This window comes from Thalia democratica, chromosome 1 (assembly GCF_965202585.1).
Source record: "Thalia democratica chromosome 1, ktThaDemo2.hap1.1, whole genome shotgun sequence".
Taxonomy (NCBI): domain Eukaryota; kingdom Metazoa; phylum Chordata; class Thaliacea; order Salpida; family Salpidae; genus Thalia; species Thalia democratica.
Genome location: NC_139165.1, coordinates 45950078 through 45974543, shown reverse-complemented (window position 1 = coordinate 45974543; position 24466 = coordinate 45950078). Strand labels below are relative to the sequence as shown.

The window sequence follows — 24466 nt, the reverse complement described above, 5'->3', positions numbered from 1 at the left end:
TCACAGCCTATAAAAAATCAGCGTTAGAATAGTCTTTTTTAATATAGTAAAATTAATTATATTTGTAATCATCATGTATATTAAAAAAATTAGATGTACGCATTGCAAAAATACATAATAATATACTTATAAACTAAAAACTATTTTGGTTAATTTAAATTTACCCGCAATATTAATCACATCTAAAACTTCTTATTAGGTCTACAGATCAAGTTTATATGCTAAGTGCCTTACCCGCTAATCTTTTGATTAATTACATTATTAAAGATAAATCAATTTTTCAATATATTTATTTTTATTTGAACTTGATCGTTTGAATACACAAATGCTTATGAAAGAAGAAACATTTTGGAGACAAATTAAAGATAAGTAATATTTTTCAAGGTAACTTTTTAAACTGGTGAAAAAACACATTTTAACAAAAATTAAAAAAAACTATTTATTGAAAAGTACAAAAAGATCACGAAAAATTCAAATTTAAGTAGAAAACAACTTAATCGAGCTATTTAAAATCGAGCAAGTTCATGTAAAACTACCGCAAATATAATCTGCATTCTTCAAAACAAGCGTTTGCAGAACATTTCAGTTGTTCAAACACTCAAAGTAAACTTTTTCATAAAGCTTAAAGTAAATACGTTCAAAAATGTGGCTGAAATTTTGATCAAGAATTCAACTTTATTGCATTTTGTGTCGAATTTAATTTTCTGGTGTTGTTTCAGTATTTCAACAATTGATTAAGTTTTATAGCTTAAAAAGCAGGTGAAACAAATAAATGCTTACATAAGTAGGAAAAATTAACTAAAAATCTAAAACATAATATACGTTTATTTTTTAATTAAAACTCATAGCCAAAAACAGGCATATTGGAAACAAGTTATACAACTATAAAACTCAAAAAGTTTAATAGTTTTAAGGATGAGTTGTTTCAAAACTACAGAAAGATAACATTTAAAACTGATTTTTTTATAAAAAAAATGATTTAAAAATTACATGAGACCACAACAAATTTTCTACTACACTACAGTAACTTTTACACCAATATAACTTTTATGTAAAACCATACAAAAAATTCTAAAACAAATCTGTGCAAAATTATACATTAAAATTTATTTTTGACAAGATCTTACAACTAAAACGATATGAAGAACTTATGTGTTTATACGCAGTATAAAAAGAATTTTCATTGTTCAAAATATCATGTACGTACTGCTATTTTAAGCAGAGTATCACCTAAATTTTCTAACAAAGTAGTGAGTTTAATTGAATGGGATAAAATTGCATAAAACTTCTGAAAAATCAAAAAAGTGAGTAAGGTTTGGAAAAAAATATGTTTATAAAATATTTTGATATCTTTACGGAACCTCTTGAGGTAGAAATCTTTTGACAAAACAGACATTTGAGACTAAATTATGCATAAAACCTAATCAACAAACGAATGATGCTATTTTGGCAGGTTTGATTAATTCAGAGCACTAGCAACTTTTTCGAATTAGAGATTAGGTTTTTCACACAACAGCTGAAAAGCCAACTTAAAACACAGTACAGATATATACGTCGACAAGAAAAAAAAACGTATGTTCTTTTTGAGCCGGCGCACTTTCTTTTTTATTTCTGTTCCTAATCAAAACGAAAATAATCTGTTACTTCGACGGCGAACTTGAAGAAACCGCCGAGTCGATCTCACACTGAAAATCACCATCAACACTTGATCTTGCGCGCGAACAAGGTCGTCCATCAACCCCCTTTCAACACCCGGCCTCCTTCGAGTCGATGATCTCTTGCGCCATCTTTTTCAGCTGCAACGTCACTTTGGAGCTGAGCGACGTCATCGCCAAGTTGTCCAGCATCTCCTCCAAGTCCCGAGGCAGCTCGTAGCTGTAAAGTTAGAGGGTTTTTATTTTTACTTTGAGTAAAGAGAGAAAAAGCAATGCTGGTTTTGCCATAATAATATGTTAGTCAGCACTCGGTCTAACAAATAACAAATTGAAAATTATTTTTTAGGACTTTGAATATGAAAGCACACATCGCAGCCTTACTTGTTTTATTTAGTTAGCTTGGAACTTACTCATGGTTACACAAACCATCAAAAAGTTATACTGTAATGGAATGCATCTTTAATACGCTGATCCATTGTTTAATATGTTGAGTTTAACAAAACCAGCCCGACCGATGAAGCATGTAAATGCTAATTGCACTAAAAACATAACAAAGAGAGTGACTGGTAATATAGTGATATAGAACAGGTATTGAGATCTCGTTAAAATTTGTAAATAGACTTATTTGTAGAACTGTGTTGTATTTTAATTGCATTGTTATGGTGTAAATATAAAGAGTTATTGATTAAACAATATTTAATTATTTTAGAGTTCTTTGAATATTTTATAGTTCACATTATTCAGGATTCCAAATGCTTTTGGCAAATTTTAATATTACAAGTTTCAGGGTCTATTTTTAGTTAAAAATTTAGCTTAAGGTAAAAATTATGTTAAATAATATAACGACATTGAAAAGATATCTCAAAGCTTCTTAAAATGTTTTTTTTTAATCAAAACATGTTTGATGATGACAAAGTTATTTTGTTTATACAGTAAATTCTTTGTGTCAGATAAAATTTTACTACTTAAATATAAAAATTGATTAAAATTCCAGGTTTTTTTAGTCTAAATTGTTTTTCTCCAGATTTTTCCAGGATTTTTGACAACCCTGAATTTAAAGTATTTTTCACTTAAACTTAAATTGTTATTAGGTTTTATTATTCCCAGTTTTTTACAAAAGTAACTTATGTTTTGTAAAAGTATTTTGTGGTTCTTTTTTATAATAGATACATTGTTCAAACTGTCTTGTCTGATTTATATAAAGTAGTCTCAAAAAAAATCTAGTATTTGTAAGATAGTAATTAAATAAATTAGGAATTAGTTATGATGAGTAGTACCAATAAATTAAGTGTACCTACATCCTTACCTTACAATAAAACCAGCATAAAAACACTTGTTTATAAAGCATTTTTAATTCAATCAAAAACGCAAACTTTTAATTCACGTTCTAAATAAAGTTACAGTCCATAAACGCTAATGTAGCAACATACAATTGCAACAAAATATTTATATTTTAACCACAAAAATAATGAACTTAATGTTCTTAAACGTATCATTTTTCAAATGTAGCATGATCTGCTAGATTTAAACAAATATCAGAATAAAAGTAAGCAATTTTCAATTGAACTGACAAAATGAAATTTTGTATTAGGTTTGTTTGACTTATAGTTTAGTTTCAAACTAAATTTATCTTAATACAAAGGTAATAGATTTTATTACTTGCTTGAAGTTAAAGTACGTAAATTCAAAAAATTAAAGTGCTTTAATACAATGAAATTCAATTCAACTATATTTAGTAAAAATATTGCTGAGAAATTATATTTTACAAAATTAATCAATATTAAAAACTTTGAAAATCGTTATTATGTAAAATATTTCGGATAAGATATAGACTTGTATATTATCTAAACAATTGTTAAGAAGAACATAGAAAGACAACTTTTTATTAAAAATAAATAAATAGTTTAACAAAATTAAACCAACTCACAACATTTTTACTTACATAATGAAAATGTGCTTCGTTACGTAACAAATAAACATAAATAAAAATTTAAACGTTTGTTGCTTATCATAAAAAGTAAACAGACTTTATTCTTTAAAAAAGATAGGTGTGATACTTTGATACTTAAATTTATTTATAACTGTTGAGTTAAAAAAACGACAAGAACTATTTATAGGTTAATTTGCTCAATGTTTAATCTAATGCTACGTTTTAAAGTATTAGTTTATATAACGTCAACCGCTTAAAAAAAATATTACCAACAACTGTAAAAAAGTAGTTTAATTATTTAAAGTTTTAATTTTATAAATAAAAACAAACTATTACTGGTTCTTTCACAACTAGTTATAACCCTAAAAAACAATTAAAAAGAAATTTGAGACATGATTTATTCAAATGCATTTTTATTAAGCAAACAAGTAAAATACGTTTCGGCTAACCCTAATCAAATACTTTTGTTAGCAACTAATTTTGAAATAAATTTTGAGTAAGTAAACAGTTATAGGTTTCATCAGAAAATACTCAATTAATAAATTAAGCAAAATCAATAAGAAATAGATTAATAGTTTATAATAACATAATTATAAATTAACTAGTAATTTAACTAAATATAATCTTTATAAGTTGTTATAAAAACCGTTTGTCGCTTATTTCATTTTATTTATTGTTAGTTTTACTTATATTTTTTACGTTTGCTTATTTTAGTTAAACTAATAATTAATTTATAATCATGTTAGTATAAACTGTTAATCTATCTCTAATTAATTTTGGTTAATTTTATTAATTAAGTATTTTCAGATGAAACCTATAACTGTTTACTCACTCAAAAATTATTTTAAAATTATTTGCTAACAAAAGTAGTTGATAAGGCTTAGCTGAAATATATTTTACTTGTTTGCTAAATAAAAATGTTTTTGAACGAATCATGTCTTAAACTTTTGTTTAAGATCTGTACAGGGTTGCCACTCTTTGAGCCAAAAAATCTTCCCTGAGTGACCAAAAACTTCCCTGAGTAACCTTAAATTTCCCTGAGTATTTTTCAAATCTTAAAAAAAAATTTATCTTCTAACACAAATTATTAATACCTCATTCTCATTTTTCTTCTTTAATAATAAAAGGAAGGTTGTATGTGTATGCTTCTGCATTAAATTTATGAAAAAAACTTGATTGAACTATGATTGGTCAATAGGGCTTTTTTTAATTATCTGCAGTACAGTGACCTAAAAATGCTGAAGTAAAATATTGACAGTGTACTTTTTTTTTATTCATGCATCTCACCACCAAATCTAGTTGAGTTTTTTGCAAGACTTTATTGAAACATTCATCAAATGAAATGAAATAAAAAGACGAGCACAAAACTGTTTTTTTTAAGACATCTTTAAAAAAAGGGGCTATACCAAAGTTTGTTATATATGAACATTTGGTTCTATTCATGCAGAACTTTTTTGCAATTTCACTATCAGGAAACATGGTAGTGAATAAAGTGTTATTATTATCGCAAGAGTTTCCTGACCAGTTTTCTTTGGTACACTTGAGAGCCCAATAAATTTCAGCAGCTGTTGAAGAAGTTGCAGCTGATATACTAGTTGAACTATTAGTCCCACCAAAATAAGAAGTAATTGCATTATTTTTACTCTTAGAGGCTTTCAATTTAAGATGTTTTTTCGACATACTGTGCGATTTCAATGCCCTTGTACCCATGTTGGATATGGCCATTGGTGTATCATCACCACTTACATTTAAACTTCTCTTTGTCTACATCCTCAAGTAACCAATCTTTGAAGTCTTCATGGTTAAGCCAACTTTTATTAAACAAGGTTTTAAACTGTACTTTACTCATAATACTTAAAAAAGCTTTTAAATTAAATCTGCAAAAAAGTTGTAATTAAAACATTCACACTAAAAAATTAATTACCATTACTGCTACTACTTTTGAAATTATTATTTATAAACAAAAACTTAACCTCTATTTTTTAACAAAAGTAATACAACACTAATCTGTATTCATTTTAATTTTTTTTTTACTGAAAACAAGTAGTTGTAAACAAATAACAAATAACTTTATTATTTAAAAAATAAGAACTAATAGTACAATATAGTGTTTTTTAAACTACATAAGTAACTAAAAATAAAAAGTTTATTAGAACTTTTCAATGAATAGTTAACAACAACTTTCATTTCTCTAAACTGTTTGATTTTACTTAAGTAAATATAAATTTAAAACTTAAAAAAACTACAATGTTAATACTAAGAATATTGAAGAACTAGCCGCAAGGCTAAAAAAAATTCTAAATAACCACTTAAATAATAAAAATTACTACTTTTGAACAAACTATTGAAACTGGATTAACTAAACCTCATTCTAGATCTAGAAAAAAATTTCCCTGAGATTTTCAAAAACTTCCCTGAAATTTAGAGAAAAAATCAAAACTTCCCTGAGTTAAAAGAAAAATGCCAAAATTCCCTGAGTTTCCCTGAGATTTTCTACAGTTTCAAAATTCCCTGAGATTCCCTGAGTTCCCTGAGTGTGTGGCAACCCTGTCTGTAGTACTAAAAAGTTACATAAAATACTATTTTTCAAGCGTGGCATTTTCATAGAAAGTTTATCTTACATAACCGTTTGATCAATCATCACGTTGTACAGCCTATTCGCCGAAGCTTTGCGCAATTCAAATTGTAAACGAACAAACGCTTTTATATAAAACTGAAATTTGCTCATCAAAATACGTAAACTTCCACTCACCATTTGTCGGAGCGGCTCATCTTGAACGACCGCTTCGGCGCCTTGCCGGCGAACGCGACCTGCCTGCAACTTCGAATCTTCGTCACGTCGCAGCACTTGCGGGCGACGTTCCGGTACTCCAGCAGCTTCTCGTCGTCCGAGCCGATCAGCAGCAGGGAAACCGAGTCGGAGTTGCGCTTCTCTATCGCGTCGCACAGCCACAGCTTGGTGTCCTGTTGAAGTTACCGCGATTAAAAACTCGGAGGTGAGCTGCAAAAGGGAAGCTGAGCATCAAGCTGTATTGTATAAAGAATAAAATAAAAACAAAACGTTCACATTTGCTTTTCACGAGCTTTCGCGTGTCGAACAACCAAAAGGGCGAAATCGAGTAGAACGTTGTTTTTCTTTCAGCAACAGTGTGCCTGTATGAAACCAAGGCCAACGCAACAGTTGCACGACACAGTTTCAAATCACGATTTTCGGTATGATAAATTAATGAAGTTTAATAGATTTTAAATGTTTTCAGGTTAACGCGTTTTATTATACTAAAAGTCTAGAATATATAAATAGATATTAAGAGAAGCATAAAGAATACGAAACATATATAAACCCAGTGTTAATTTTATTTGATCTACTTTGTTTATATAATGTATTGAGAACTAAAAACCTAATTTAAACAAAACAACATATTATCTTAAGAGAGATATAAAAAAAAATCATATACTATAGGTTTAAATTTACCTAGCCCTTAAATTGTTTTATAAAAATGTAATTACGAGCAAATTCAAAGTTTTCTTGGTCAATTCATGGGTTGTTAAATAAAGTTTTACGATTTATAAACTTAAAAAAATAACTAACCAAAAAACATCAAATAATTTAAACTTATTACCTTTACGTTATTCTTTTAATCTAACCATATCAATAACAATAAATAACTAATTATAACTTTAATTAATCACCATTATGCCACAAAAAAAACAACTACAAATGCAAAAAGTAAAAATAGGGGTTAGAACTATATTTTAGTCAAAAATGTCTTTAAAACTTAATTAAGGAAATAACTCATGTTCGAGATCAATACTAAATAAAGTATAATAAAGTATATGAAATAAAAATGTTACAATTAATTCTCATTTTTTTCTAAACGCATTTGTAAATGTAGAAGCTTAATGCTAAGCCATATGTTGACTTTAAACATTAGTTTCTTTATTTAAGCTGTATACTTACTTTTAGTATCAAAACATAACTACTTGAACTTTTAGAAACTATGTTCATAACATTACAGTGGGATAACAAAAAAAAAGTCATTTACCATATTCTAATGGGTCTATGGTTAGTTCGATCTGAAGCAAATGGAAGTCTAAAAATAGCTACTATTTTTAGAAAGTTAACTTTCAAAGAAATTCTTTAAATAATGATTTCATACGTCAACACGTATTGTGTAATGTTTCAACTAATTTGTAACAAATTCATTAGATAAGCTATTATCCGTGAAAGGTAGCGCTATAATCATTTGCCATGAGATAAAAGAATACTACTACAGACTTAACTTTCAAATACTCACAAAATGATTGAAGAACTTTCTACAAAACTATTATTTCTATTCAACTAAAAGTCAATGATGCAAAAACTAGGTCAGTGGTCTTCACGGTGTGCACCTGTGCCAACTATAAAAGGCTAACTGTAATAAAAGTAACAATTTTTGAAACGTTACTTGACTACCAAAACATAATGTCAGGTGTGCACAGAATTTATTTTCCGGTAACTCAGCATCGCGGTGTTTTTGAAAAGGTTAAAGACCACCCACAGCATTAAGCATCAATTGTTATTTTTTTTTTAAACTTAATTTTTTTATTGTTTAAACAACTTTAACCTTATCTACGAAACTTGTTTTAGTAAAATTTTCAGATGAAAACAATAGATATCAGTAATTATTAAAAAAAAAATCCAAACAACATTCACCTTGCTTGTGTTGAGCGCCCACAGGTTGCAATCAACCCACACGTCCTGCGAGCCGGTCACCTGTGCGGCCATGCTGCTCGCCAGGTACTGAGTGAAGTGGACCTGCTTGTCCTCTCGATTATCCGAACAAGTCATCACTATTATCTGCTCGCTTCCGTCCTCCAGCAGCTGCTTCTGCGAACTAGATTCTGAAAAAAAAAATTCAGAAGTATAAATTATGACATGCGCTTAGTACTGATAAGATATAAATGCATCAATGAAAATATAACTTGTTTTAAATCAAGAGTTCACAGAGCTGTTTGAAATGTTTTTAGACATTTATCGATTATTTTCATTTCGTTTGGAAAAGTCATGAGCATACTGCTGATATTCATATACTTGTATAAAGTATGCAGTTACAAAAAAAACACATTCTAAAATCCTTTTTCACGGTTTTAATTTGTAATTATATGATCTTGAACCTCAAAAAGCACTAAATATAACTTTTAAATGAGCTTTTTTTTAGATATTTGCTATATTTTTGTTTCTCTAGAAAAAATCTATACTTTGAAACACAGCTTAAAGATTATTGGTTATCTTTAAAGTTGGTTTTACAATACTTTAACCACTAAACCAAGTTTGAAACACTAAATTGTTTTTTAGTTTGGTATTAAAGTTTTAATGACCTTAAGAAGTCTTTATGACTTAAATAAAAAATCTTTATAATTACACTCAACAGTTGAAAACTACTTTACTAAAGCTTAATAGTATAAAAATACAAAAAAAAAGTCATAAATTGTTTTCAAATTTTTATGATTATTATTGTGGTAATTATACTTTCGAATAATTTTGAATTTTTCTAAATTTCAAGTTGTTTTATCAGTTGTTGGACCCATAAATTTTATTTTTATAAACTCGAATTTTTGAAATTTTAATGTCACGTAAAAGGACAAAAGTATTGAACATGTTTATTTCAAGCTATAAATTTTTAATTTCCTTAAACTCTTAAAGCTGATTAAATAATTCATATTAAAATAAGTATGAAAGCTATAAACATGAATACATTACAATTGTACAAACATAATTGTTTTTACAATCTAACTAAAGTTTGTTTCAATACTTAACGAAGTTTTTAAAAAGATTACAATGTATACAAAAATAAAATAGTTTTTACTAATTTATAAACACTTAGTTCATAGATTATTTATATTTGAAATATAAGATATGTTAAGTAATCTTATAGAATTTTTTTTTGTAAACTAAAATTAAATTTTATAGGTAGGTTTCACACTTATTTTTAAGTGTTTTCTTGGTACTAAATTAATATAAAAATTAAAGGCACTTCAAACTTACTATACTTTTTTATTAAACAGTGAAAAATAATTTGCTAAACGTTTTTGAAAAACTCCTGTACAAAACAGAGTTTAAATTCAAAGCTGGCTAGAAGTAAAACTTGCAGAAGCATATATAACTTATATGATACACTGATTAACGACTTTAAATTTTCTGCACAATCTTATCAAATTGATGGTTTAAAAATTACCTAAAAACTAATAAAAGCTATTCAAGAAAGTTTCCTAAATAAAATTGAAAATATCATACAACCTGTAGATAAATTGTAAATTATAAAAAAACAGAATATGGAAATAAGTTCAAATTTAAATTACTAAAACTATTGTGTTAGATAATGTACTATTCAAAAATTATAGCACGCACATAGACTAAACAACACTATTTTGAAAGAGCTACTAGCTGGAAACATACTGACGTTTTAATGTTTTCAGTAAACCCTTGAAAATAAATTAGTAACCGTAATAAATACAAATTATTTTTATATCAAATTTAAAAATCTAATATATTTAAACTTAAAGTAGTTCAATACAAAAATAAACTTTGAACAAAACCACATCTTAAGATTTTTTTTTAGTTTAATAACTATACATTTATAATTTCAAACCGACGTTAATCTTAAAACAATTATTATAACAATATAATTCAAATGAGACTAATGTAAATTTATACAAAACTAAATCAAAAACCATCATTCAATTTAAAACCCCTCTGCTTACTTTATGGTTTTGAAACGGTTAAAGAATAAAGTGCTCTAAGCAATGTACAAAATAAACTCATAAAACCAATAAAATTTAAAAATTTTTATATAAAAACTAATAAAAAAATTTAGTATACTTTTACCCATTTACCTATTGTGAAAACCAGGCGCAATATCCAGTTTGTGATTAAAACAAGCAGTTATATAAAATTCTGATGCTTGCGCTACAAAACTTTGTTATATAAAAAAAAAAAATTCAACTACATGTACTAACTTTTTAAACTACATACTATTTACTTTTCACAGAGTTTATTCCGCAAACTTTGTTCTGCTCGAACCGCTCGTGAGCGCATACGAAACTAAAATTGTGAAATTAGTACAACCTCACTTCTTCAAACACAACTCAAACTCTGAAACAAGTTCAACTAACCGGTGTTCTGTTCGGAGTGGAAGCACGCGGAAGCGATCGAACTCTTTATGAACTCTCTCTTTATGTAGACGTTGACTGCGACCACGGACACGGTCACCAGCATTATGCCGACCACTACGAGAGCTGCTGAAACAACGATGAGAAAGGTGAATTGAAATTTACATAACATTTTTCTGGCTGCTTTAAACAATTGTTGAACTTATTGATTACATGTGCATTTTGGGTGGTGCTTTATTTTTTATATTTTCAGTAAACTGACTGGTGGTATGACTATTCTGTTTAGCATAATAGTAAAACAGTTGTATCAGAAAAAACCGTAGTGTTTCGTTGATAATAAAATATAAAATATATATTTAGCTTAAAACAAATAAGCTTTGTGATTATGTTCGATAGTTGTTAAATGTTTTGTACTATACAGAATTTTTTATTGATTTGTCCTCATTAGTGGACTGTTAATTTTTGAAAATGTGGATGTAATTACGCTCGTGCAATCAGAAATATACTTTTCCGACTAATAAAGCAATATTTTAACCTTAGTTAATTTTTCACTTTAACAACCTACCCATAGCGTAACGTGTTCATAAAATAAACTATCAAACGGATGTCAAAAAAGAAAATAATAATTACTAGTCATCATTAATCAACCATATATTAAATTTCAATGGATGACTTTACACAATGCTATCTTCCAGCTATTAACTTGACCGTTTTCCTTATTTCACCCAAACTCATCAACTTCAATTAGTCTTTTTAGATTCTCAAGTTACACAAAAAAAATTACTTTGAGCAACGGAGCATTTAATTTTTGTTTACAGACTAAATTCTAAAGGTTTGATTTATTAACAAAAACTTAACAGTCAGAAAGCATGGGTATAAAATTACTTAATAAATAAAGTTCAATAACAATATTGGCAGGAAATAATATTTTTATGATTTATAATGCACAATAAAATTAATTTTTCTCTATATTAGCTCAGAATCGCTTTGTGATCGAACTTAAAGTTACATAACACCGATTGAGTTGAAAAATAGGAAATGATAAATATTCAAATTTTTACAGAACAACAAGTGATATTGATAAATCAATTATAGAGCTTTTGTTTTTTAATTTTAATCTTTATTTTTAACACACAATTTAGCATTTTTTAATTGAACATAATAAATTAATTAAATTCCATCGCGCGGTATCGACCTTTTTGACATTTATATTTGTTTACTTATGTTTTTTTGTTTCTCGAACCAACTTGAAATAAACCATAAACGACATGAACGCAATATTTGATTAATTTGTTGTTAAGCTAACAATCTATAAAATCACTTGACAAAATTAAAACGCCGTTTAAATTTATTGGCATAAAAATGTGATATCTATTATTATATTCTATTTATAAAACAACATTAAAGTACTGATAAACAAATAAATATATTTACATTTTATATATAAAGAAACAGGTGACACCTTATACGCACAAATTATATTTAAATTGATGTTATTTGCATCCTAAACTTGATTATTATTCTCTTGAATAAGCTCGAACACGTGTTATAGATAAATCCAAAATTGCTACTAGAGATCAAAACAAAGCTGTACAATGGAACAACAAACCAAACTAGTGTTGAGAACTTTCATCATTTATTAAAATTTTAAATGATTCAAACGGCTGTAAAAAAAAGAACACAACATTTAAAAAAAATACATATAAAACATAAGTGAAAATCTAACAGTTAAACTAAAATTAAAACAAAATATGTAATATTAAAACAAACAAAGATCTCAAAAGACATTTAGGGCATAATCAAAACTTGGATAGTATTTTTAGAAAAATAAATGTTCAATTTATAAAAAGTAATACAAATATAAGCATACATTAAAGTCGCTTTCCAAAAACAACTTAATTTCCAGAATCTAGACTACAAAAAACTTATTTGGATGGATAAACTCAAACCAAATATAAACTTATTTGAAACACTTAACAGCTATCTATAAAAAAGTAGAATTGTAAAAGTACAATTTAGTAAGTGATACAATGGTTTTCTTTTTGTTTAAGATGTATATAAACTTGCTACTGTAATGTACGTTTATATTTGTAGTACTTTTTAGTTTTTCATTGGACAGCTTTGTTTTGAGCACAAGTAGCAATTTTGAATTGATACTTGATTATAATAGATAACTGGACTTTGTTTTGACCTCGGATACGGCTTAATTTGAATTTACACGTTTAAAACCATATAGAAAAAATTGTACCCAAAAAATTCAATCCATTAAAAACAAAAAGTAATTTCAAATGTACTTATTATATATCATTATAAGTTTTTAGGTATTTTTTTAGTTTTTATTGACACTTTAACAAGGAAAATTTTAAAATTTCTAACATTTTTGTCCTTATGAATCAAACTATTTAAATACATAGCTCTATGAATTCCAAGAAATATTAATCTAATTTTTGTTTTGTAAAATCAAAACGACATATTAAAGTTCAACAATAAAGCTTGCAATTTATATAGTGTAAATACATTTTTAATTGCAAGTGGATTCAGAGTTTAATTAACTACAATTTAAAAATTAAACCCAACATAACTTTAATTAATCTAAGTTATATTCATTATATAAATTGCGGCCAATACCTGCAAGCAACTAATTCAATTTTATTCACCTGTACTTAATTAAGTTTGGCACCATTTTTCCAACACAAAAGAACAAACTCAAACTCAATTAAATTCAACAACCACAGGCAAAAGAAAAACTTTACAACAAAATATAAGGCATTTTTACAAGATTACAGGGTTGCCAAATGTTTTTGACAAACTTCCTCCAGGTTTTTTAAAAGTACACATTTTTGGGTCTAATTTTAGTTTAAAGTTAAGTTTAAGGTAAGAAACTGGGTTAAGTAGAAAGTAAACAAAAATTGAAAAGATACTGTAAAGCTACGTTAAATGTGTTTAAAAAAAAAAAATTGATGATGACAAAAAAAATTATCTTTAGGATAGATTTTTTGTGTAAAATCGAAATTTTACTACTTAACATGTTTATTTCGTTAAAAATTCCAGGTTTTTCCAGTTTTTTTTTTCAAAATTTCTCAATTTCCAGGTTTTTCCAGATTTTTTAGCCTAAATTGTCAAATTCCAGATTATTCTAGGTGCTCATGTTTTTTGGCAACCCTGAGCTTAACAACTAATTTCAACGTAGATGCAAATTGATAATTGATAAAAAAATTGTCATTTTCACAGTGGATTATTTTTTAATCCCAAATCTTAAAATTTCATAAACTCACATTCACATATTTTTGTTCATACCAGCTTTGAACGTTGCGACTGGATAATAAATTCTTTTATTTCAATATTTTATAACTACTTGCGAATTTTTTTGTACTAACAAAAAATAAAAGCAATATTATTTATAAATTCAACTCTTATCCAGCCATTGTTTAAAAACTTAAAAATTTAATTTAAATTGAGTACATCTTATATCTCAACTTTTTTTAAGTAGGCAGATAAAACTTAATAACTGTTGAATGCCATTTAATTTAAATTGAATTATACGTTAAATATGAGTATTTTATTTATCGTTGACTATGGAACAGTTTTACTATCTTATTTGATCGTTCATGAACAACTTAATTTGTTATAATAAGTGGCAAAATTTTTTTTGTGTAAATTTTAACTATTTAAATAATAGTTTTCTAACCCGAATTTTTTCCAATTAACAGGTTTTCTTCATCATTAATTAACTCTCAATTTTTATTCAAATTATAAACTAAAAAGGTATAATAAAAAAGTCCACCACGGTATTCTAAATTTGATTCTGTGCCGTAAACTTTCATCTTAGACACATAAATTTTCAAAAAGAAAAAATACACAACAAATCAAAATAAATGAGTTAAAAGATTAAGATTTAAAGAACGAGCAAACTGGAGAGGTGAAAAATAACTACTAATTTGTTTTTTTGACCTTTTTGAATATTCTTCTTTAAATATTAATTGCATATTCTAAATCAATAATTTTTAAATCCGAAAGCTATTTTTTTAATTTTAAGGCCTTTTTTATCCGTTGATAAATTTTTCAAATTTACTTTTTAAAATCATACAACTTACTTTTTTCGAACTACCAAAGAGATACAACTACTTTGCGACAAAACAAACTTGTGTTGTTGTAAGACGCATTCATTTCTTGAGTATAATCAGATCCTTCCGTGTCAGGGTAGTCTTCATTGCCCAAGTTGGATCCACTAGGGGTTTCGTCAAAAACGTTATCGTCTAGTAGTGTATCGTCTACACATTTAACGTGTTTTTAGTTAAAAATGGCAGTTGGCTTTGCTAACGAGTTTTATGATATAGTTCTTTTTATGGTAATGGGAAAGACAAAATTAAAAATGAAGTGGAAGTTTTTGACCCAAAGTACTAAAACAAAGTAAATTTTCATAACAATCCTAAAATATTTTAACAAAACTAGTTTGCCAATTAAATTCTTAAAAAAACTACATCTTAACAAAATTTAAATTTTGGGATGAAGTATCATTTTATCAAATATGTTTTTTTTATTATTTAAAATCATTATTAGCTTGCATTATAAATTCATTTTTGTTACATACGACAAAGTTAACAGAAAATTCCAACTTTTATTGAGAAAAAACATATCTCACAATTGTATGCAATAAAACTTAACTTTACTTGTAAAGTAAAAGCTACAGTTAAAAACAGGTTATTTTCTATATGTTTCAAATCAAAATAAAATTTGCTTTGATTTACTAAGGCACTTTGTTATATTTTTTCTGAATAGTGAAAATAGTCAATAAATCAGGGTTGCCAAATGTTTTTGGCAAGTTTTCTTCAGGTTTTCAAAATTTCTTCAAGGTGTTTTAAGTTACACGTTTTAGGGTCTATTTTTTGTTTAAAATTAAGTTTAAGGTAAAAAAGTGTGTTAAATAGTATGACGACATTGAAAAGATATTTTAAAGCTTCTTTAAAAGTGTTTTTTAACAAAATAAAATTTTTGAGGATGACAAAAACTTCTATCTATACAAAAGATTTTTTGTGTCAAATCGAACTTTTACTACTTAACATTGTAAAAGTTGCTTAAAATTCTATGTTATTAGTGATTTTCGTTCTAAATTTCGGGTTTTAGTTTGACTTTTGTTTAAAATTCCCAGTTTTTTTCAAAATTTCTCATATTCCAGGATTCCAGGTTTTTTTGCAACCCTGACGAATTACCAAAACGTCGTCAAATAAACTCAAAAATTATCAGTTCGTTGCTCTTTTTGTATTTAATAATTTAAAGAATGAACAACAATTTTTTTTTAATTTATAGAAAAACTAGAATTTGTTTTTCATTAAGATATTACAAGGTTTAAGTTACTTACGTGAATAACTAACATTAAATTTTAATTTATAAACTTTTTTTTTTGGGAGCGGGTGCATGGCGCGTCACTTTAGCACGATGCGACACTTTTCTACAGCGTGCAAAAGTGACCCAACGTGCTTAATTGACCCACTGTAGTAAAATGACGCCATGCTGAAGTGGCCCACCGTGCAAAAGTGACGCTGTGCTATTCTTACACCTACTCATTAATTTCATATTAGAAGTCTACATATTTTCACTTATTGTCTTAATATTTTTTTAGCATTTAGGAAATGTCAATAACTAATATTTTTAGTATGATCAATAAAAATACTATCAATAAATAAAATAAAAAAACTCACAGTCTTTTGTGTCATAATATTCCTCGAATAAATGGCGAACTTCTGTTAAATATACTATAATATAATAATAAATTATAAATATTTAAAAATATCATTAAAAACACTAATTGGTTTAATAAAAAAAATCACACACTAAAAGATTAAAAGCATTATTTTAAGAAGTGTTACCTAAATTAATAATAACAGAACGATAACACAGCTGTTAATTATTGACACAGTGTAACTTTACGAATTAAAATCAATTTATATTAAGCTTAACATAAATGCTTATTGATATTTTTTCCTAAAATTATTATTCTTAGTCAACTTAACTATTGGTAAAAAAAAAACTAAAAGATAATAGTATCAACTAAATTACTAGATCTTTTGTTAACAAACTCATAACAAAAAAGTAATTTTTATAATAGAATTATTTACAGAAATTTATCTTTTTTATATAACTTATAAATTTTATTTGAATAAGTTAATTTTATATGAGTATTGAGTATCTAATTTTTTAAATAGTTTTGATAACAATAAACGCAAGATATTTTTTAATATTATGTTTTTTTTCCTAAATCAAAAGTGGTTTCTTCAATATAAATAATTATTTAGCAATAATAAAAATAACATCTTTGTAATGAACAAAAAATTAGGTTTAAGTCATATTATAAAAAAATAAGTAGTTTTTCTTGTTACTGTCTTTTAGTACTAACTTTTTTACTGTGTAAACTCTCATTAATACATAAGTATTAAGGTTGAGGTGTGTATACATGATTGCTTTTAAAACAAGCGCTTGAGTTTTGAGTTAGCTAAATCTTTTTAAGCTACGCCTTCTTTGCTATTTCAAAGAAAAAGATTCAAAATGCAAAACTCTTACATAAACACAACTCGAAGTAGTTTTTTATGTAAAATAAATTGAGTTTGAAATGTTCTATTATATATAGAGAGTCAAGTTTTACATAGGTTCATGTGGAGCAAGGTACAACTAAAAAAGGCGAAAAAAAACTAGTTCACTTTATTATGGTTCTCTTACAATTTATAAACAACTTATTCTTTCTCGGTGTAAAAATAATGCAAAAAATATTTATAAAAAGCTACTATTTTATTTTAACTCAAAAAGTTCTAAAAATATATAATTTTTCGGACAATCAAGTTACTTACTAATAAAAGTGTTTTAGAACTTTTAAAAATTACCCAACTTCAACATAAAAAATCTTTCTTAGTTTTATTTTAGCAAAAACAATAATCTATTTATGGTTTATACTTCCTACCTTTAACATAAAAAATACATGTATTAGATTTTATTTTTCAGAGTAGGCCTCTTCAAAAACTAGGTCACATCAGCTGTTTTATCAAAAAAAATTGTTATCTTACTTTGTACTAAACAACTTATTTAATTAAATTTCCTCTGCAGTACACTTTTTAAGATTTACTTTTTATCTTAAATTATGTTCAAAAAAAAATATTTCACTGTTGACTGCACAACTAAGTAGGTTTAAAATGAAGACGAAAAAAATGTCTTAAGTACATTTCACAGAAAATTAGAAACTCACACTGGGTATTCTGGGAGTGGAGGCGATCATTATTTTTATTTTCTGAAAAACGGGCAACTTTAAAAAGGTGTCTAGGAAACCCTGATTTAGTTCATTATTTCATTATAAAAAAATTAATAGATTTTAGAGTTTACTTTTTGAGTATTTATCCTTAAAGTTTAGCTTATTTTAAAGTTTTCAAATAATTCACCATATGTTACAAAATGATCGTTTAGTCTATAAATATTGATAATAAACTATATTATACTGTTTGTTTGTTATATTTTAACTACTGAGTTTTTCTTAAAAACAAACATTCTTTAAGGTTCAAATTCCATACCTTAAAAAATCTACAACAAACATTTATAAACAACTCATGAGCTAACAATAAAAAATGGTTTTCCATAAGTTTATAGAAAATACTTTTTTGAATATACTATATCTAAAAGTCAGAAGGTATTGGTGGTTGCGGGCAAAATTTCAAAAATTAATTCATTCGCGGGCTGCAGCTGCAGTTTCAACTTTTCAACAAAAACCCGAAATATCTAGTGTGAGTTTCGAATTACCTGTGAAATGTACTTGGAAACTTTTTTTTTGCACCTTATTTTAAACCTCAGAATGTCTGGTGTAACTTTGACTTGACTCTGATGTAGTAGCAAATCTTGATTTTAAAAATAAATTCTGGATCTATTGCCTTGATATTAAAATAAAGCCATAACAAACCTTTACTATCGTCCTCATTACAACCAGGCCAGAACTTGTCTAAATGAGCTGAAGTTGGACATTCTGGAAAATAAAATAAAAATAACCAAAACAAAAAACAAGATTTGAAACTTTAAAACATAAAAGTTGAAAAATAAAAACATGTAACATTAATGAACTGTAGTTGGGAAAAATTTTTAGTTTATTATGTTAAAAAAAGTTATATATACTTCGCTAAAAGATTTACAATTTTAATAGTATGAATAATTTTAAGTTTGTTTATTTATAAATACTCTGAACTCTAATTTAAAAAGTTACCTACTAAAACATTACTATAAATAAAAACTCTCAGTTGAGAAGTTCAAATGAATAAAAAAAATATTTCTTTAAATTTATACTCTATTAGGAAAAATACAAAATTTATTTTAAATATTACAAATAATTCTAATCAATCTAATATATGAAACATCTTAAAACTCTAATAGTAAATACTTTTAGATTTTCTAATGTAATAAGGCTCTAACATTCGGACACTGGTAAATATATTTTTAAATTAATAAATAGGGTGTAAATCTAAAGAATTAGACACTGAAAATATTATTTTAATACTTGTTAAAATTAAGGAGACATACTACAATTGTTCTCAATCATTCATAAATTATATACATGTAAAAAATAATTACACCCAGATATGGTAAACAAACTGTACAAAATTCTAACATATAAGTCGAACAACAAAAAGCTGCTTAATTTTTTAGTGAAACATATTTTTTTTAAATAACAGGATAAAATTGTTAGTTTTTTCTTTAATATATGTTAACAGCAGTGGTAGGATAATCACTTTATGTTTGTTTAAAATACTGTATGGTCAGATAGTTAAAATCGTTAATTTAAGAACGCCATAGATTTTTTTGTAATATTAAAGGTATATGGGGGAGAGGGGATCTAAAACTTATTTAAATAAAAATTTAAATTTAGCTTTATTATATTACAAAACTACCAGTTACTCTTTACTGCTTTTTGAAGCACAAAATAGCTTTTGAGATATAAGCGATCAAAGTTAGAGAGTTTTGTAGGTTCTCAACGGGAGTTGCAAACTAAATATGCCAGATTATATTATTTAAATAAAAATCTATCTCCTTTTTATTTTTAATCATCTGTTTCAAAACTTTTTAAAAATAATCTATAAAAAATATTACACAACTTGCAGAATTTTTTTTTTTATAACTTTTTTTTTTACTTTTTATGGCTTTTTTTAAGTTCTACTTCCTTTGTTAGTAGTATCAAAAAGAACATTTCCTTAAAATTTCTAAATAAAATGCTTCAAAAATGAAGGAGAAGATAGTTTATTGAATTGTTCAAAACTTTGAGAAAATTGGCTTTGAAATTTTTTGATTCAATACAGTTGTACTGATTTTTTTACAAAACTGGTTATATCTCAAAAGTTAATTGAATTTAATTTGTTCGATAAAAAACTATCTAGTAGTATATACTCTTAAACTTAAAATTAAATTCAATGCTAATTTTCCATAAAAATATAATAGACCCCCTTCCTATGCCTATAAAGCTAACAGTTTAATTATATCTTACTATTAAACACCATCAGGGTTGCCACGGATCAAGCTGAAAAAAAATCCTGAGTTTTCCAAATCAAACTCTTAATTAAAATCAATTCAAAAATACATAATCAAAAACTTAAAAGATTTTATTCTATTCCAAAAATTCAATTAAACCCTGAAAAAATATAAATTGTAAAAGCAAAATTATTTAGGAAATAACATTAGCAAAATTCAGTTTTTAGTACATAATGATAAACTTCCTTACTATGAGCATATTTGTACCAAATTTCTTAACTTTTTTCGAAAACGCCCATTTTTTCCTGACTTTTATCTTTTTTTGTTTTTCCTGACTTTTTCTGATTTTCCCGACTTTGTGGCAACCCTGCATTATCCATAACTTAGTTTTTTTAAATTTAGATAATAATAAACCTAAATATAACACAAACTAACCAATAACAAATAGTATTTTAAAACAAACTTGGTGACGTAATATTCCAAACTGACTGATGAGGATCCCATTCGTGATGATCTTTTACTTCAAAGATAGGAAGGGCTTTCATAATGACATGGTACTTTACACTTGGGTGAATAAGATGTTGAAACAGTTTACCATACTCATCGAACACAAAGTGAATCTGACAATTTATTTAATTTTAGTAATTATAGCAGGCTTTTAAATTTAAAAAAAACAATTTACAAGTTTATTTAAATATAGAAAAATTTGACTTTAAAGGTAAAATTAAAACTATTTACAACATTTATTTAGAAAATACTTTAGTTTGTACAACTAATAAATTACAAATATATATAATAATATTTTTTACAAATCAAGTTATTGTTTATTCTTTATTAAGCAATTTTGGTGAAACTTAAAACCCAATCATTTAAATAGTAACAACGTCTTTAATTCAGGGTGGTAACTAGTTTTTTAGAAATTTCTTTCAGGTTTTAGAAAGTACACGTATTTGGGTCTATTTTTAGTTTAAGACATAGGGGGGGGTAAAACACTTTTTTTTTAATTAGATCTTATTATATATAGTTTTTACTAAACTACAAGATGCTTTTTACAGATTTTTAAAACTCAAAATAATTTTTGAGATATAGCCGGTCAAAGTCGGAGTCAACAATAGGTTCCTTATGGGAGGCGCAAAACTAAAAAGGCAAAAATAGAATATTTCACTAAAAATCTAGCTCCTCTTACGTTTTTTGAAATAACTGCCTCAAATTTTCAGGAAATGTTCCTTGCAATATTTAAAAAATTCTATCAAAAATAAATTTAAAAAACTTAAGAAATTAAAATTTTATAACAAAAAAAAAACACCTAGGAGGAGATATATTTTTATTGAAATAGTCTATCTTTCCCGTTTTAGTTTGCGCCTCCCATAAGGAGCCTATTGTTGACTCCGACTTTGACCAGCAATATCTCAAAAAATATTTTGAGTTTTAAAAATGTGTAAAAAGCATCTTAGTAAAAACAATTTAAAACAAGATCAAATTTCGAAAAAAGTGTTTCCCCCCCCCCCCCTATGCCCTTAAAACCAAGTTTAAAGTAGAAAACTATAATAAAATTATTAAATAAATTGATGGTGAGTAATGATCAAAAATATTCTGGTCTATATGATAGATTTTTTGTATAAAATCGAAATTCTCTTATTTAACTGTTTTTTTTTAATTCCAAGTTTATCTAAGTTTTTTAGCCTAAATTGTAAAATTGCAGGCTTTTCCAGGATTCTAGGTTTAGTTGCCATCCTGTTAAATTTAGATTAGTTTTAAATTTATTATTTTAAGTTGCAAAGCTAAAATATTTTATTATAAAGAAGTTTTGTCTTATTATTTTCAATAAATTTAAAAACAATAATAAATTAAATTTAGAACAATTAATAGTTTAAAACTATACTAACCTTTTTATTAAATACTTATAGAAATTAAACTTAAAATTAAAGTATCTCTACAGACTAAAAAATATATACAACTTTGTCATTAATAATCTAAACTTAACAAAGTTATAAATAAATTTACTTTTTTGGAAAGCATTGGTAATTTTTCAAAGTCTAAATTCACTTTAAATCCTTGATCAACAGCTTGACCATAGTAACCAATATTTATGAAGTATCCAGTCACATATTTCTTGATGTAGCTTGCTATAAAAAAAAACTATGTGTTTTATCTTATTAAATCAACTTTAAAAGTTTTCTTTACAGGACGTTAAATAAAGTAATACAAAATAGTCTAAAATTCCAAAACTAATTTACATCTTTATATAAATCTTTATTTGATTGAGTCAGTTAAAGAATATAGGCAAAACAAAACAATTTAAGTTTACTTCATAACTAAATTTTATTACAAATTTTAAGCACTTTGTATAAGAAAGGCAGTTTTTCAAATTACTAAAAACAACTACTTGAAAAAATAAATACTGAGAGTTTTTCAGTATTTGTAATCTGCTTTATTTTAGTCTTAAGGCCATAGTAGGTAAAGCAATTATTGTTACAAAAATTAACATTGATCCATAAAGGAAAATCTACAAGATAGTTTTTTATTAAATAAAAAAACTTCATTTTATTTTTCTTAAAGAAATTTTTCAGTTATTTTTAAGGTCACTAAAATCTATATTTTTTGTGCCAGAGAAGACCTCAAAATTCCAAAAAGCATTCCTTAAAAAGTTCAAAAGATTTATGATGTGGGAGCTTTTAGAAAAACCGAGACTTTAATATGAGAAATAAAAAGGTGGTTTTTCAATAAAAATGCTTTGGTAAAAAAAGTAAAGAAAAAGTAGATTTTTTCTAGTATTTTTCACCTTCTTAGTTTGAGCCTTCTTCAATAAACCTATTAAACTTACCCGCTTTTATCTCAAAAACTACTTTGTCAAGCAGTAAAAAGTATCTGATGGGGATAAAACTTTATAAAATAAGATTACTTGTAAAAAACAAGGTTTACCCTTCTTGACCTAAAAAACTTTAAGGAGTTGCAAACCCCCATTTAAAAAATTTAAAAGTTCATTACAATATGTTTAAATTAAACTATCTTTTTTAAGTAACGTATTAATATAAATTATAATACAAATATTAAAAACTTTATGTTTTCAAAAAACAGGACACAAAAAAAACAATTATTCTAAAAGTTCAAAACAATATAGAAAACAATCTCATGAGGAAATATAAAAATGAATACTTTACACAGAGTATTTTATTTACATTTCCTAAACACAAAAATGGTGCTTTCATTAGAAATTTTTAGGTATTATTTTTTTAATTTTTTTAAACTTTCTTTCATACTAGTAGAAAACTAGTAAATCATGAACAAAGTTAATCATACTCTTAATTAGGCAATCTATCTAACAAGTAGCATGATCAGTTTAATAAAACAAGTAATATGGACTATTTAAAATCAACGTATAACACAAATAATTAGTGACACTATTAAAACAGACAATAGTATAATCTAATAAAAGCAATAGTAACTAAACTTAAATAGACTTACAAACAAACTACAAAGTAAAAAGTATTTAAGGCTAAAAAGCGGTCTAACTTGTATTTTACAAGTTTGTTTTATTTTGCAGATTTTTATATTAACTACCACCAATCACTATTCATTTTTAACAAAGTTTAAAGTACTTTTTGACATATAACGGACCAAAGTTAGTAAGTTAAACAAATCCCTTATGTAAGGTATAAGCTAAAAAGGTAAAAAAAATACCAGATTAAATATAAGAACCAATTTTAACACTACTCTTTCTTTATTAAGCTAACGTATGTCTTTGTGTTAACAAGTTTACACACTTCAACGGAGCTCTGTAAAAAATAAATACTGACAGAAAAAAAATGGAAGCTAAAGTATGTACATGTACATTTTTGTAAATTTTTCAATTTTTAACAAATCTACTTCAACTTTTTACAGATTATTCTTTACTAGTTTGTTTTTAAATTACATTCATAGTTTTAGTAAATTTAAGAAAATCTTTTTTTTTTAAGCTTTTGCTTTAACAAATTTTATGTGCATTTGTGTATGAAATTTTTAGATAAATGACTACATTTCAAAAACCAAATGAAGCTTTAATTTCTGAGATGGTGAGTTACAGTTCAAACAATTAAGTTTTATATAATATTTAATGTTAATTTTTGACAAAGAAAAACCTTAACACCTCTACATTGCCTTAACAATATTTTTTATTTTAAAGAATAAAACAGAATTTTCATACTTTCATTTAGAGATGCTGTCTTCTAAATTTAAATTATTTATATTTTAGCAAAGCTAACTT

At 26.0% G+C, this 24466-nt stretch overlaps 1 protein-coding gene across 3 annotated transcripts in view; it reads right to left on the bottom strand.

The window, feature by feature from the left end:
• Nucleotides 1-313: 313 nt before the first annotated feature.
• Nucleotides 314-24466, bottom strand: part of LOC145831916 (uncharacterized) — a 28282-nt gene continuing 4129 nt past the window's right edge. Inside the window, exons 3-11 of one of the 3 annotated variants that reach the window (XM_082939273.1) lie at nucleotides 22228-22349; nucleotides 20687-20843; nucleotides 18671-18733; nucleotides 16434-16487; nucleotides 14877-15005; nucleotides 10738-10863; nucleotides 8279-8466; nucleotides 6338-6549; nucleotides 314-1875 (exon numbers count right to left, since the gene is read on the bottom strand). In XM_082939273.1, the coding sequence (XP_082795399.1) occupies nucleotides 1746-1875; nucleotides 6338-6549; nucleotides 8279-8466; nucleotides 10738-10863; nucleotides 14877-15005; nucleotides 16434-16487; nucleotides 18671-18733; nucleotides 20687-20843; nucleotides 22228-22349 (1181 nt within the window). In that variant the 3' untranslated portion in view covers nucleotides 314-1745. The remainder of the gene's footprint in view (nucleotides 1876-6337; nucleotides 6550-8278; nucleotides 8467-10737; nucleotides 10864-14876; nucleotides 15006-16433; nucleotides 16488-18670; nucleotides 18734-20686; nucleotides 20844-22227; nucleotides 22350-24466) is intronic. The other 2 variants (XM_082939279.1, XM_082939287.1) reach the window with 2 other exon arrangements.